At 42.5% G+C, this 13,435-nt stretch overlaps 1 protein-coding gene across 3 annotated transcripts in view; it reads right to left on the bottom strand.

The window, feature by feature from the left end:
• DOCK5 (dedicator of cytokinesis 5) overlaps positions 1 to 13,435 on the bottom strand; it is a 219,585-nt gene that overhangs the window by 85,691 nt on the left and 120,459 nt on the right. For all 3 annotated transcript variants that reach the window (XM_032288556.1, XM_032288558.1, XM_032288557.1), the window contains 3 exons: positions 7,234 to 7,358; positions 5,049 to 5,147; positions 3,687 to 3,759 (listed from right to left, as the gene is read on the bottom strand). In XM_032288556.1, the coding sequence (XP_032144447.1) occupies positions 3,687 to 3,759; positions 5,049 to 5,147; positions 7,234 to 7,358 (297 nt within the window). The remainder of the gene's footprint in view (positions 1 to 3,686; positions 3,760 to 5,048; positions 5,148 to 7,233; positions 7,359 to 13,435) is intronic.

Raw genomic sequence — 13,435 nt, 5'->3', positions numbered from 1 at the left:
TATGATAGATGATTCCACATTTTGCTCAGGGTTGTGATATTCAACCATATTCTAACAAGCACAATTCAGCAGGTTGCAATAAGCCACATACCATGTGTCTCTGAAACTGCCTGGCACCCCCAAGTATGCGCTCCTGTTCCTACGTCCCCTAATAAATGAGACTAGCATCTGCCCAGTCAGACAAATCAGAAACGTGGGTGTTGACACAAGCTCCACCCCATATCAACTCCATGTCCTAAATAGCTCTGGAGCCTGTCTCTTCTCTCTCCATCCTGCTGTCCCTTCCTGAGTTCAGGCCACCCTCAACTCTTCTCTTTATTTCTACAAGGTCTTTGCAATGCATCTCTCTGTCTCCAGGGCTCTTCCAGCCAATGCATTCTTATGCTGGAATGAGGTTTCCCAAGTCCAATCCATTCACGTCAACCACCCTGCTTCAAAACCTTGAATGAGAGATCTCAAATTCTGTTGCTCAAAAACAGACTCTGCAATATTTTTTTTTTTTTTTTGAGATGGAGTCTTGCTCTGTCACCCAGGCTGGAGTGCAATGGCGTGGTCAATGTCCGCCCCCTGGGTTAAAGCGATTCTCCTGCCTCAACCTCCTGAGTAGCTGGGATTACAGGTGCCCGCTACCATGCCAGACTTGTATTTTTAGGAGAGACAGGGTTTCACCATGTTGGCCAGGCTAGTCTCAAACTCCTGACCTTTTGATCTACTCACCTTGGCCTCCGCAAGTGCTGAGATTACAGGCATGAGTCACCATGCCTGCCCAGACTCTGCAAGATATTTATTATACTCTAGGGTTTATGGTGCTGCCCAAGGTTTCTTCCCCCTTCCTCCCCAGAATATCAGCTCCGGTGCCAGGAAAGAAGATCTGTATGCCCTGTGGCAGCCGGGAAGAGGGTGTGGCTTAATGAGGAGGCAGTATCCCTCTCTTGGTCTTCAGGGCCAGTTTCTGAACTCACAAGGTCCCCTGCCTTAGTGGCTCTGACTGGGGCAACCTGTGACCTGTTCTCATCACATGCACGGCTCTGTGGTCTGCTGTGACTCTTGGGTCCCCACACTGGTGGAGTAGTCATGCATTGCATGATTATACCTCAATGTGTTTGTCCATTCTCCTATTGAAGGGGACTAGGGCTATGCTAGTGTTGGAGTACTATGGGTAAAGCTGTTATGAACATACACCAACCCTTCCCAAAACCTCAAAACCAGAAACCACCCTTGAATTGCACCTCCTTAACAAGGTTGAAAAGCATCTTCAGCCTTCATGGCCTGGCTCCAGCCTAGCTAGAATCACATGGCCTGGGTGCCAACCCAGCCTGCTCATATGCTAGCCTTGTGACTACAGGCAAGTACCTAATCTCTCTGTGCCTTAGTTTCTTTGTGTATAAATGTAGATAAAAGTAGAATGTACCTTACTATGTTATTGTGCATTCTAAACAGATCATGTTCAAATATAGCTTCACAGAATATCTCATGCAAACTAAGACCTTAATAATTGTTAGCTCTGTATTATGCAGAAACATATGAAATGAGTGACATTTGGCCACTTAGACCTAAAAAAAAATGGCAATTTCAAATGATTCGACCTGATACTATTATTGCTCCACTGGTCTGCTTTAGCCATACTCTGCTCATTTAGGTTCTCCAAACACATTTCTCCCATCACCCTTCACTGGGCTAATTTCTACTCACCTTCATGTCTCAGCTAAGATGCAGAAAGTCATATGTCTAAATCCCCCAGACTAGGTAAGGAGCTGTGCTACGCACCCATTGCAAGTCTCTGCCCTTATAATGTACATATCACACTATTCTGTACATACTCACTTTTTCATTCATCTTCCTAACCAGACCACAGAGAGTCTGCATGGCAGTGTCCAGCTGCCTCTCATATACCAGGGCCTCACCTGCAGCCTGTTGTGTAGATGGTGTTCAACACATGCATTTTTGGAAGGAGGGGTTATATTTTTATGCAGCACTAAATGAGAATAAGATGCTTCCAGAAATTTTGTGATCAATCTGAAAACAATCAATTTTCTTCTCTGCTCACACTTTAGTGGAGCCATTTCAAGAACCGTGACCTAAAACTTGAAATTGTTTTTTTTGTTTTTGTTTTGTTTTGTTTTTTGTTTTCTGAGACAGGACCTTGCTCAGTCACCTAGCCTGGAGTGCAGTGGCATGATCTTGGCTCACTGCAGCCTCCCCCTGGGTTCAAGCGATTCTCCTGCCTCAGCCTCTTGAGTAGCTAGGACTACAGGTGCATGCTACCATGCCTAGCTAATTTTTTTTTTTTTGTATTTTTAGTAGCGATGGGGTTTCACCATGTCAGCCAGATGATCTTGATCTCTTGACTTTTTGATATGCCTGCCTTGGCCTTCCAAAGTGCTGGGATTACAGGCATGAGACACCATGCCTGGTCGAAATAGTTTTTTGATCAGAAAAATGAAAATTTGGGAAGACAAGTGACTAAACAGTTTTATTGCTACTGCAATGTGGCAACATGCATTGTGAATGTCTAGGAGGGAGATACAATGTACATATAGCCTCTCCTATACCTATTTGATTGTTAAATAGTTTCTGTTATAGAGTATCTAGTAGTACCTTGGAGCAGGGGACCTCAAACCCCAGGCCACGAACCGTACCAGTTTGTGGCCTGTTAGAAACTGGGCTGTACAGCAGGAGGTAAGTGGTGGAGAAGCAACCAAAACTTCATCTGTATTCACAGCTGCTCGTGGAGGGGCGTGGTGGCTCACGCCTGTAATCCCAGCACTTTGGGAGGCCGAGGTGGGTGGATCATGAGGTCAGGAGTTCGAGACCAGGCTGGCCAATATGGTGAACCCTCGCCTCTTCTAAAAAACACAAATTTAGCTGGGTGTGGTGGTGTGTGCCTGTAGTCCCAGCTACTTGAGAGGCAGAGGAAGAAGATGCTTGAACTCAGGAGGCAGAGGTTGCAGTGAGCCAAGATCCTGCCACTGCACTCCAGCCTGGGTGACAGACTGTCTCAAAGAAAAAAAAAAAAAAACTGTTTACAGCTGCTCCCTGCTCCCCACTGCTCACATTACCACCTGAGCGCTGCCTCCTGTCGAATCAGTAGCAGCATTAGATTTTCACAGGAGCTGAATCCTATTGTGCCCATTGTGACCTGCTCACGCAAAGGATCTAGGATACACACTCCTTGTGCAAATCTAATGCCTGATGATCTGGCACTGTCTCCCATCACTCCCAGATGGGACCATCTAGTTGCAGGAAAACAAGCTCAGGGCTCCCACTGATTCTACAGTATGGAGAGTTGTAGAATTATCTCATTACATATTACAATGTAATAATAATAGAGAACACAATAAAGATAATGTGCTTGAATCATCCTGAAACCATCCCTGCCCCTGGTCCTTAGAAAAATTGTTTTTCATGAAACCAGTCCCTGGTACCAAAGATTGAGGACTGGTGTCTTTGAGAATATCAGTGTTCACAAAACACATTTTAAGGAAGTCCAAATATAGAGTGATAACACAGACCTTGCAAACCCAGCAAAATTCATTATGCTGATTTCCTTAGCACCAGTGAGTTATGAAATAAAGTTGCCAAGTATCTAGTTTCCAAATACCTTGTTCTCCAGATTCACAAGAGGGCTGTCAAGCAAGAGTAAATTTTTTAAAGTGGAAATATGTAATAGACCTCTTAATACTTACATTCCTGAGATGACCTGTGTCGGAAGGTAAACCTTATATGACAGCGTGTGACTTCTTCTATAGCAATGGATACCTGTGTCACAGTAAGAAATTGGTAGTTTACAAATACACAGTACTTTGCAGGCATGGTTTATTTTATGGAATTAGGCTCAATTTTATACTTTCCACAGCACAAATTACTACAGAGTGAGACTTGATAGAGTTTTCATTCAAAGAAGACCAAGCTATTTTCAAATCAAAAGAATCTCAGATCATCTTGCTGCTTATCATAGATTCTGAGCATGGAGATACTATGAGTTTCTAGGACTTTCTTTCATGTGAAACAGTAATACTTCACAGAGGTCTATACAGGACCTTTCAGACTGCAAGATGTGTATAAATATAGTAATAATCGAATCTATAAGACATAAGAGGAGGAAAAGGTAATGATTAGTGCCCATAAAGCAGCTTTCTGTTGCTTACAAATCTACAGGGGAGAGAAGAAACAGAGCCTCAGGGCACTGAAACAAGCAGAGATTTGTGGTGTGCAGTTAAATTATGGCATGATTATATACTGAAACATGCAAGTATCTAAAAATACATATCTGAAGAATTTATATGCCTTGAGATAAGTCGTTTCAAAAAGCACAATATAAATTTGTATCAACAGCATCATTTAAAACATATGAACTATATAAAACTGTTGAAAATGGTTACTTCTAAATCGAGATATATGAACGCAATTTTTAAAAAATTTTCTATGAAGAACTCATATGACTTCAACAACCAGAAACTGCTGATGGAGCCTGGGATTCAGAAGTGGGCTCCAGTTCAGGCCCTGATATCGGTCAGCTCTATGATCTTGGGATGTCACTGAACTTTGGATCTCCACACCTAATCAGAAAGAGGCCATGACAAGACCCACGTGTTCGAGGTGCAGAGCCGCTGTAGGGCTCAAAGGAGAATGACTGATCTGAAAAGCACTTTGGAATGTGTAATACACATATTGAAGTTGAAAAGAGGCCCAGAACACTTGGTGAGAGGCCAAGAAGAAAAAAATGTTAGGAAACTGTTTGCACAGTGTGAAAATTTCCGTTTGGTTTTGCACCATCTTGGCAGTCTATTATATCTATCACGTCAACCACAGACTTTGCTATTCAAATTTCCACACATGAATTAGAACATTATTGAAGAATGCTGAGTCTGTTAACAATAAATGCTCTTAATACAGAATTATAATTACCAAGTCATTTCTTACTGCACACCATAGGCAACTTATCCAAAAATTTCAAAATAAAGTAGGAATAATTTGAGGGTAAACAGAAGATAGGAATCTAACTGAGGTTTAAGGGATAACAGGGGTTACAAATGACTCATTCTTACCTTGACAGTCTCATACCAACAGGGCTGCTTGACTTGGTAATAGACTACGGACTTGTATTCTGAAATGCCTTCATATCCAGCACCAGGGTGAATTGCTTTCTTCAAATGGAAAGCAGAAATTAGACGGGAGTAATTTTGTTTAGAAAACTAAGAGGATCCCATATACCACACACAAGCCCCTTATCCCCCAACATGTCCATACATGCCCTGCACTGGCACTGAACAGCTGATTAAATTTGGTGGACAAAGAATAAAGAAGACTGGGCTGGGAGAGGTGGCTCATGTCTGTAATCCAAGCACTTTGGGAGGCTGAGGCAAGCGGATCACAAGTTCAGGAGTTTGACACCAGCCTGACCAACACGGTGGAACCCTGCCTTTACTAAAAAAATTACACAATTAGCCAGGTGTGATGGTGCATACCTGTAATCCCAGCTACTCAGGAGGCTGAGGCAGGAGAATTGCTGGAACCCAGGAGGTGAAGGCTGCAGTGACCAGTGAGCCGAGATCGTGCCACTGCACTCCAGCCTGGGCGACAGAGCAAGACTCCGTCTCAAAATAAAAAAATAAAAATAAATAAAAAGAATAGAGAAGACTGAATTTCTACCACTTTATTCAAGGGTCTACAATATAAATCTGGTAGCAGCTAAGGAACCCAGCAGCACCTGAAAATCCTTCTTTCCTGTAACTTGTATTTTCTCTTCCCTCCCCAGGCATGCATTGTCCTCTGATTCTTTCCTCATTTCTCTCAGGGAACATGACGATGACTAGAAATTAGGTGACACACGCACACGTGCCACTGTTTGCAAAAAGCATTTATCTTTCCTGTCTACATTCTGTTTTAGGGACTTGGGGCACTGGAACAGCATATTCACTCAAACTCAGGGCTGCATCTTGTTTTGGTCATGAACCACTTAGCTCAGTAGAACTAGGCCTTGGTGGGGCACTATCCAACGAGTTAGCGAAGCTATGAAATGACCAACCACGAGAAGGTGTCTACTTGAAATGAGCTCATGTACTCTTATCAACAGCACAAATAAAATATTCTCATGCAGTGGCTCCCAGCATTCAGTTTATCCCTCTCATGTAGAATACGACTTGACTTAGTAAATTTCCTGGCTGTCTGCATCCCTACTAGATTATAACATCCATGGGAAGTAATAAAATTATATTTCACTGTAGCCTCAAACAACTATGCAACAGGACACTCAGTGAGTCAAATCAATCAAGAGTTTGGTCCTTGGTTACCAAAGCAGGTAACTACGGCTCATACAAGAGGAGCTGAAGTTCAGGAGAGGCCATGCAGCCTCCTGTGACCACCTTCTGCCTATCCTCTTTGATGTCAGAATCAGTACTCTTCTTTATATGGGCAGAAATCTGGCAGATACCTGCTTTATATCTTGTCTTAATTAAAAAAAAAAAAAAGGAAAAAAAGAAAAAGAAAAGGAAAGGGAAAAAGTAAGAGAAAAAGGAAGGAAAAAGGGAAGGGTTTTAAAAAGTAAGAGAAAAGAAAAGGAAAGGAAAATAAAGAGAAAGGAAAGGAAAAAAGAGAAAAGAAAAAGAAGAGAAGAGAAAAAAAAGAAAAGAAAAGCTGCCAGAGTTGGAGGAACTCTGGACTGGAATTCAGGATGTTTGGATACTCTCCCAGCTCTGCCACTAAGTTCTATGTTTCTCAGAGAAAATAACTCATCCTTTTAAAGTTTCTTACAGTTTCCCGCTCATTAAAACTAAAGAGCAGTGGTAGCGAATGCCTACCCAAGGGCTCTTCCGGTTTCAGTCTCTAACGAGCATATCTCCTTTGGTTCTGCTTACCCACGGAAGGAAATGTGCTTTGTAATGCCATTCAAGTACCCAGGCCACTTAGCTGAAGCCCTAGAGGAACTGATCAAGCTTGAAAGTGGCTAAGTAAGTTGAAAATGATAAATAACCTCTGCATTGGAAGCTTACATAAAATCATTAGTGGCTGGAGCTATTTCTTAGCACAGGAGAAATACAAAAATAAGAGTCTAGGTAGCTTCCTTAGTGAAACTGCTCATTGCTAATCACAAATTTAACAGGCTTTATATTTCTTTTCTTAGGAAAAACAAACCCATCCTGATGCAAAGAAGAATAAAAATAAGACCAAAAGCCAATGGTGTTTGTAGTGATGGATGTGATGGCAGCAGGATTTCTGGGCCACGCCACACACCTCCAAGAGCTTGCCCTCCTCGTCGTGCACGGACATCGACACCTCCACGTTCTTTGGCGTTTTCTTCTTCCCTTTGTCAAACTCGCCATGGATCAGGGTGACATAAATGTCATTCCGAACATCTCCTGTAACATGACAAGCATGCTGTGAGTGCTGCTGAGAGAAGTCATTCTAAGTTTCAGGATGTCGTTATGACATAAAAGACAAAAAATATGAAGTGGTCTGGTTTTATAATGAACTACTCATCCGACAAAAGGCTTTCATGCATTGGCCGTCTTTGGCGTCTCTCATTTTACATTTCCATGCCTACCAAGATGGATTTGCACTGTAGTTTTATAGAAAATTAACACTTTTCAGTAGTAATTTTCTCTATTAAAAATTTTTGTCTAATAAATAAATATTGTATATTGTTAGGTTACAATATGCAGATGTTGTAACCTAACAATATGGTAGATGGTTTTTCAAAAGTGCTTTGGAGAGTGTGAAATTTTGAAAACATCTGATAATAATGAAGGCAATTGTCTACTGAGTGCTTATTATGTGCTGTGCCAGGCACTGGTCAAAATGTCTTACATGTATTAATGTAATCAATTATAGATTAACTTGTTAATCTATGAAACAACCTGATGAGATAAGATACTCTTTCTGAAAGCTTATAGAGTATGTTTTTATTTTCTTTTTTGATATATGATCTTGCTTTGTTGCTCAGGCTGGAGTACAGTGGTATGATCTCTGCTCACTGCAACCTTGGCCTCTTGAGTTCAAGTGATCCTCTCACCTCAGCCTCCTGAGTAGCTGGGATTACAGGCACACACCACTATGCTTGGCTAATTTTTTGTAGAGAAGGAGTCTAACTATGTTGCCTAGACCAGTCTCGAACTCCTGGACTCAAGCAATATGTCCACCTCAGCCTCCCAAAATGCTGGGATTACAGGTGTGAGCCACCATGCCTGGCCTAGAGTACTTTATATTTCTTTAAATCAGTTTACTTGCTTTGATCAATGAAAGCACGCTTTCCGCTTGTGTGTGTGGTTTTTTTTTTTTTTTTTTGGTAACCCAGCCAAAAAAAAATTATTTAATAATTGTGTAGCCCATATATTGGATAAAAATATTAAATGTTATTGAGGTACACAACTGAAACTTGGAATACATGGAAAGTATATTAAACTCCTAGATGAAAAAAGTATTGAAAAAATGACTCCAACACCTGCCCTATATTAAACTGCCTCCCAATGTAAAAAACAAAACCTTTTAACATTATAAGAAAGCAGGAGTGCATATTTAGAGCGCTGATCATTTTGATCATTTCCCCAACTGGAAAAAAATAAGATTCCACTTACAGTTGCTGAGAATGAAGAAAAAGGGGTTTATTCACACAGCACAGTTTAAAACATTACTTGACATACTGTTTGTCGATGGAGATGTTGAAAATGTGTCAAAAGCCTTAATACAGCAATTCCACTGGTAATTTTTGTCTCAAAGTACTAAAAATGTGGGCAATAATTTATCTATAAGGATATTCATTGTGGTGTTTATAAAAGTAGAAACATGGAAACATTCTTGATTTCCAAGCACAGGGAATTAGTTGAATAAATTATGGTACGATCAGATGATGGAGGTAATATTCATTATAAAAAGTGCTTGAACTCCTACTCTGCAGCAGGCATGTGCTGGGTGTCTGGGTGGCAATGGTGAGCCATGCACCAGCTCTGCCTCAACTCAGATTACAGTCTAGTGTCGGAGAGAAGCACCAGTCAAATAACCTGCATGAGTAAACCCACCATTACCAATGGAGGCACATGCCGGGCTCTGTGAATGCACAACACCAGGTCCTGACCTCGTCTGCATGGTGTGGGAATCTTTCCTGTCAGCTGTTAGCAGCAGAGTCTGGGAGAGTAGCCTGTGCAAAGGCCCAGAGGTAGGAAAAAACCTGACTGACATCCTCACAGTTAGGGGGTATCTGGTGTGAAATGAGGCTAGAGAGACAGAAATAAACCAGCTCTCACTGAGGCTAGTGAGGAGATTAAGAATTTATATATATGCCCTAAGCATAAATGAAAGTCAGTAAGATGTTTTCAGTGAGGAAGGAGTGGGGTAAGATCAGGTGTGCTTACGCAATAGAACATTCAGGATGCAGTATGGAAAAGAGGAAATGAGTGAATAAAGAGTAGAAACATGAAAACAAGGTAGGAAGCTATGGTAGTTGTCAAGGGAAGAGGCCATCCTAGCTCCAAATTGGCTAGTGGCAATGCAGATGGAGAGAAGGGGATAGATTTGAGAGTCCTTTCAAAGGTAATGCTGACAGGTCTTATCCACTAATTTATGTGAGTTGTAAAGGAAAGGAAGATATCAAGGGTGACTTTCTGGCTTGTGTAGTGGATGGATGGGTGGGTGGACAAATGGGTGGGTGGGTGGGAAGGGGGATGGATGGGTTGGTGGGTGGATGGATGGATGGATGGATGGGTGGATAGGGGTTGGGTAAGTGGATGGATGGATGGATGGACGGATGGATGGATGAATGGATGGATAAGAGTTTGGATAGGTGGACAGGTGGATGGGTAGGTGGATGGATACATGGAAAAAAGCTGGGTAGGTGGATGGATAGATGGTGGATAGGGGTTGGTTAGGTGGATGGATGGATGGATGAATGAATTAATGGATGAATAAAGGTTAGATAGGCAGACAGTTGGATGGGTGGGTGGGTGGATGGATGGATGGATGGATGAATGAATGGAGGTGCTGTTCTCTTAGATAAAACACAAGAGAGGTGCCTCAGGCCTAGATGCACAGAATTATGAGGTCCAAATGGGGATGCTGAATAAGAATTAGCCAATTAAAGCAAGGAAGGGCTAGGCATTGTGGTTCATGCCTGTAAGCTTTGGGAGACAGAGGCAGGAGGATTGCTTAATCCTGAGATCAGCCTAGGCAGCGTAAGGAAAGTTGGTCTCTACAAAAACAATTCATTTAATTAGCCAGGTGTGGTGACTCATGCCTGTAGTCCCAGCTACTTGGGAGGCTGAGGGGGGGAGGACTGCTTGAGCCTAGGAGATTGAGGTTTGCAGTGAGCTATGATCATACAACTATACTACAGCCTGAGCAACAGAGCAAGATCTTGTCTTAAAAAAAAAAAGAGGGGAGTCCTGAGGCAGGAAATAGCTGGATATATGGCCCTAGAATTCATAAAGAAGTCTTGGTATTTAAGCTCCAGATTTGCAGGTGACAGGTAGATGTAAGCCAAATGAGTGGATGATACCTCTAGGGAGAAAATACAGCTGAGACAGAAAGAGGGCTGTTATGGGCTGAACTGTGTCCTCCCCAAATTCATATATTGACGCCATAACCCCTTGTAAAACACAATATAACCGTATTTGGAGATAGAGCCTTTAAAAGAGGAATTAAGGTAAAATGAGGTCATACAGGTGGGTCCTAATCCAATATGACTGGTGTCCTCATATGAACAGATTAAGACACAGCATGCACAGAGGGACAACCAAGTGAAGACACAGGGAGAAGATGGCCATCTGCAAGCCAAGGAGAGAGGCCTCAGGAGAAGCCAACTCTCCTGTCACCTTGATCTTGAACTTCCAGTGTCCTGTCCTTTCTTGTGAGAAAATAAATGTTGTTGACGCCGCCCGGGTCTGTGGTGTTTTGCCGTGGCAGCCCAAGCACACTATCACAGGGTCTCAGGACCAAATTCAAGGAACTTCAACATTTACAGGTCAAGCAGAATATGAGAAGGTGGCAAAAGGGTCCTTGTAGAAGTCTCAGGGAAATGGAGACACAGAGGAAAGTGAGGGGGTCACCAATGAGAAGGGAAGGAAATATTTTGACAACGTCAGATGCTGCTGAGAGGTCAGAGCCGATCACTAGGCTGGAAAACGCAGCGATACCATGATCATGGGTGACTCTCATGAGAGCTACTCTGCAGAGGCGGGAGGTGGCCTGGCAGAGGTGAGAACAGAGAACAGTGGACAGAATCACTCCTGTGATGCTGAAGACAGGGAGTCGGAGCTCCTTGCTAGAGGGCAAGGGGGAACAGGGAAGAGTTTAGGAGGCAAACGGAACCAGTTCCCAGGGTGATGGGATAACAGGAAGGAGTTCTGAGCTGAGGGATTTAGGCCTAGACCTGAATATCTCAGACCTGACTCACCACCAGATCACCTTGGGACCTCTGAATTGGTCTGTAGAAATCTGAGAATCTGCATGTTCAAGAAGATCCTGATTAGCTGATCCATAGTCTAGCACCGGGAACCATTGCTCTAGATGAACTTTTTTCTCTTTTTTGAGACAAGTCTTACTCTGTTGCCCAGGCTGGAGTACAGTGGCACAATCGTAGCTCACTGCAAACTCTGCCTCCTGGGTTCAAGTGATCCTCCTACTTCAGCCTCCCAGATAGCTGGGATTACAGGTGCCTGCCATCATGCCTGGCTAATTTTTTCTTTTTTTTGAGACAGAGTCTCGCTCTGCCACCAGGTGCCATGCTGGAGTGCAGCAGTGCGATCTCAGCTCACTGTAACCTCCGCCTAATGGGTTCAAGCAATTCTCCTGCCTCAGCCTCCCGAGTCGCTAGGACTACAGGTGCACGCCACCACACCTAGTTAGTTTTTGTATTTTAGAAGAGACGAAGTTTCACTATGCTGGCCAGGTTGGTCTCGATCCACCTGTCTTAGCCTCCCAAAGTGCTGGGATTATAGATGTGAGCCACCTTGCCTGGCCATATTCCAGATGAATTTTAAAACCTAATTTGCCCTGGGCCTTCTATAAACCAATCCTATTGACTAAAAACCAAACAAACAAACAAAAAACCTTAATATTCTTTTAGAAGCCTGATTTCAAAGGTGTACTCACCTTACTTAAAGGCCTCAGGAGAAGCCAACCCTGTTGTCACCTTCATCAAAGAATAAACTTTCTCTACTTAATTTTTTTAGATTCGTGTCTTGTAGCAGTAAAACCACCTTCAGGTAGACAATATTACTAATAGTTTTTTTTTTGCCCTTAACAATAAAAAGATAAAATATTTTCCCAGAATGTTGATGACTGCATATCAGGGTGAAACAGCTAAGTAATGGCCAAAATGAGCAAAAAACTTTCTTCTTCTATAAGAAAAAGAAAAAAGAGTAATCTCCATTTTAAAACTTTTTTACTCATTCATTCTGCAAATATTCATTTAAGACTTACTACATACGACAATGTGGGTGGCAGCAAGTTATCAGTGCCCCTTAATTTCTCAAAGGAGAAATAAGATCCTGTATTACTTTAAAAATAACCTCATTATTTTTCTTTCTTTCTTTCTTTCTTTCTTTTTTTTTTTTTTTGAGACAGTGTTGCTGTATCATACAGGCTGGAGTGCAGTGGCACAATCAAGGCTCACTGCAACCTCTGCCTCCCGGGATCAAGCGATTCTCATGCCTCAGCCTCTTGAGTAGCTGGGATTACAGGTGCCCACCACCACGCCCTGCTAATTTTTGTATTTTTAATAGAGACAGGGTCACCAAATTGGCCAGGATGGTCTTGAAGACTTGACCTCAAGTGATACGCCTGCCTTAGCCTCCCAAAGAGCTGGAATTACAGGTATGAGCCATCGTGCCTGGCCTAAAATAACCTGAATTTCTATGCAGTAGATAAGTTGGTTTTCTAGAATTTTTCTAACACGGCATGGTTGTTTTTCTAGAATTCCTATTAATATCAATTAGGTTATAGCAATATGTATAAAGTTCCTTGAGAGACTTATTCTCTTTTCTTAGTATGGAGATTAAAATTAAATGGGTGAAGTCAGTGAATTCAAGAGAACACACACATATGCAGATCACCAGAAAGAAGATGAAACAGAAAAATGCTGACATTCTCATCATGACAAGAAAGGGAGAGCCAGAGTGCTTTTGGAGCTTCGAAGAATGGCGAGAGCAAGGCGCCCATATGCTGCGGACATCATAACGAGAAAAGGGACACACAAGTGAGGCCAATTAGTCTCCTGAGTCTGTGTAAAAGAGTAAGAAAATTTGAGTTATGTTTAAAAGCATTATAGGCTGGGTGCAGTGGTTCACACCTGAAATCCCAGCACTTGAGGAGGCCGAGGTGGGTGGACCACAAGGTCAAAAGACAGAGACCATCCTGGCCAACACGGTAAAACCCCATCTCTACTAAAAACACAAAAAACTAGCCTGGTGTAGTGGTGGATGCCTGCAATCCCAGCTACTCAGGA

Source organism: Sapajus apella, unplaced genomic scaffold (genome assembly GCF_009761245.1).
Source record: "Sapajus apella isolate SASKATOON/1434 unplaced genomic scaffold, GSC_monkey_1.0 scaffold21, whole genome shotgun sequence".
Classification (NCBI taxonomy): domain Eukaryota; kingdom Metazoa; phylum Chordata; class Mammalia; order Primates; family Cebidae; genus Sapajus; species Sapajus apella.
Note: the sequence above shows the minus strand (reverse complement) of the source record. Positions and strands in the feature narration are given on the sequence as shown.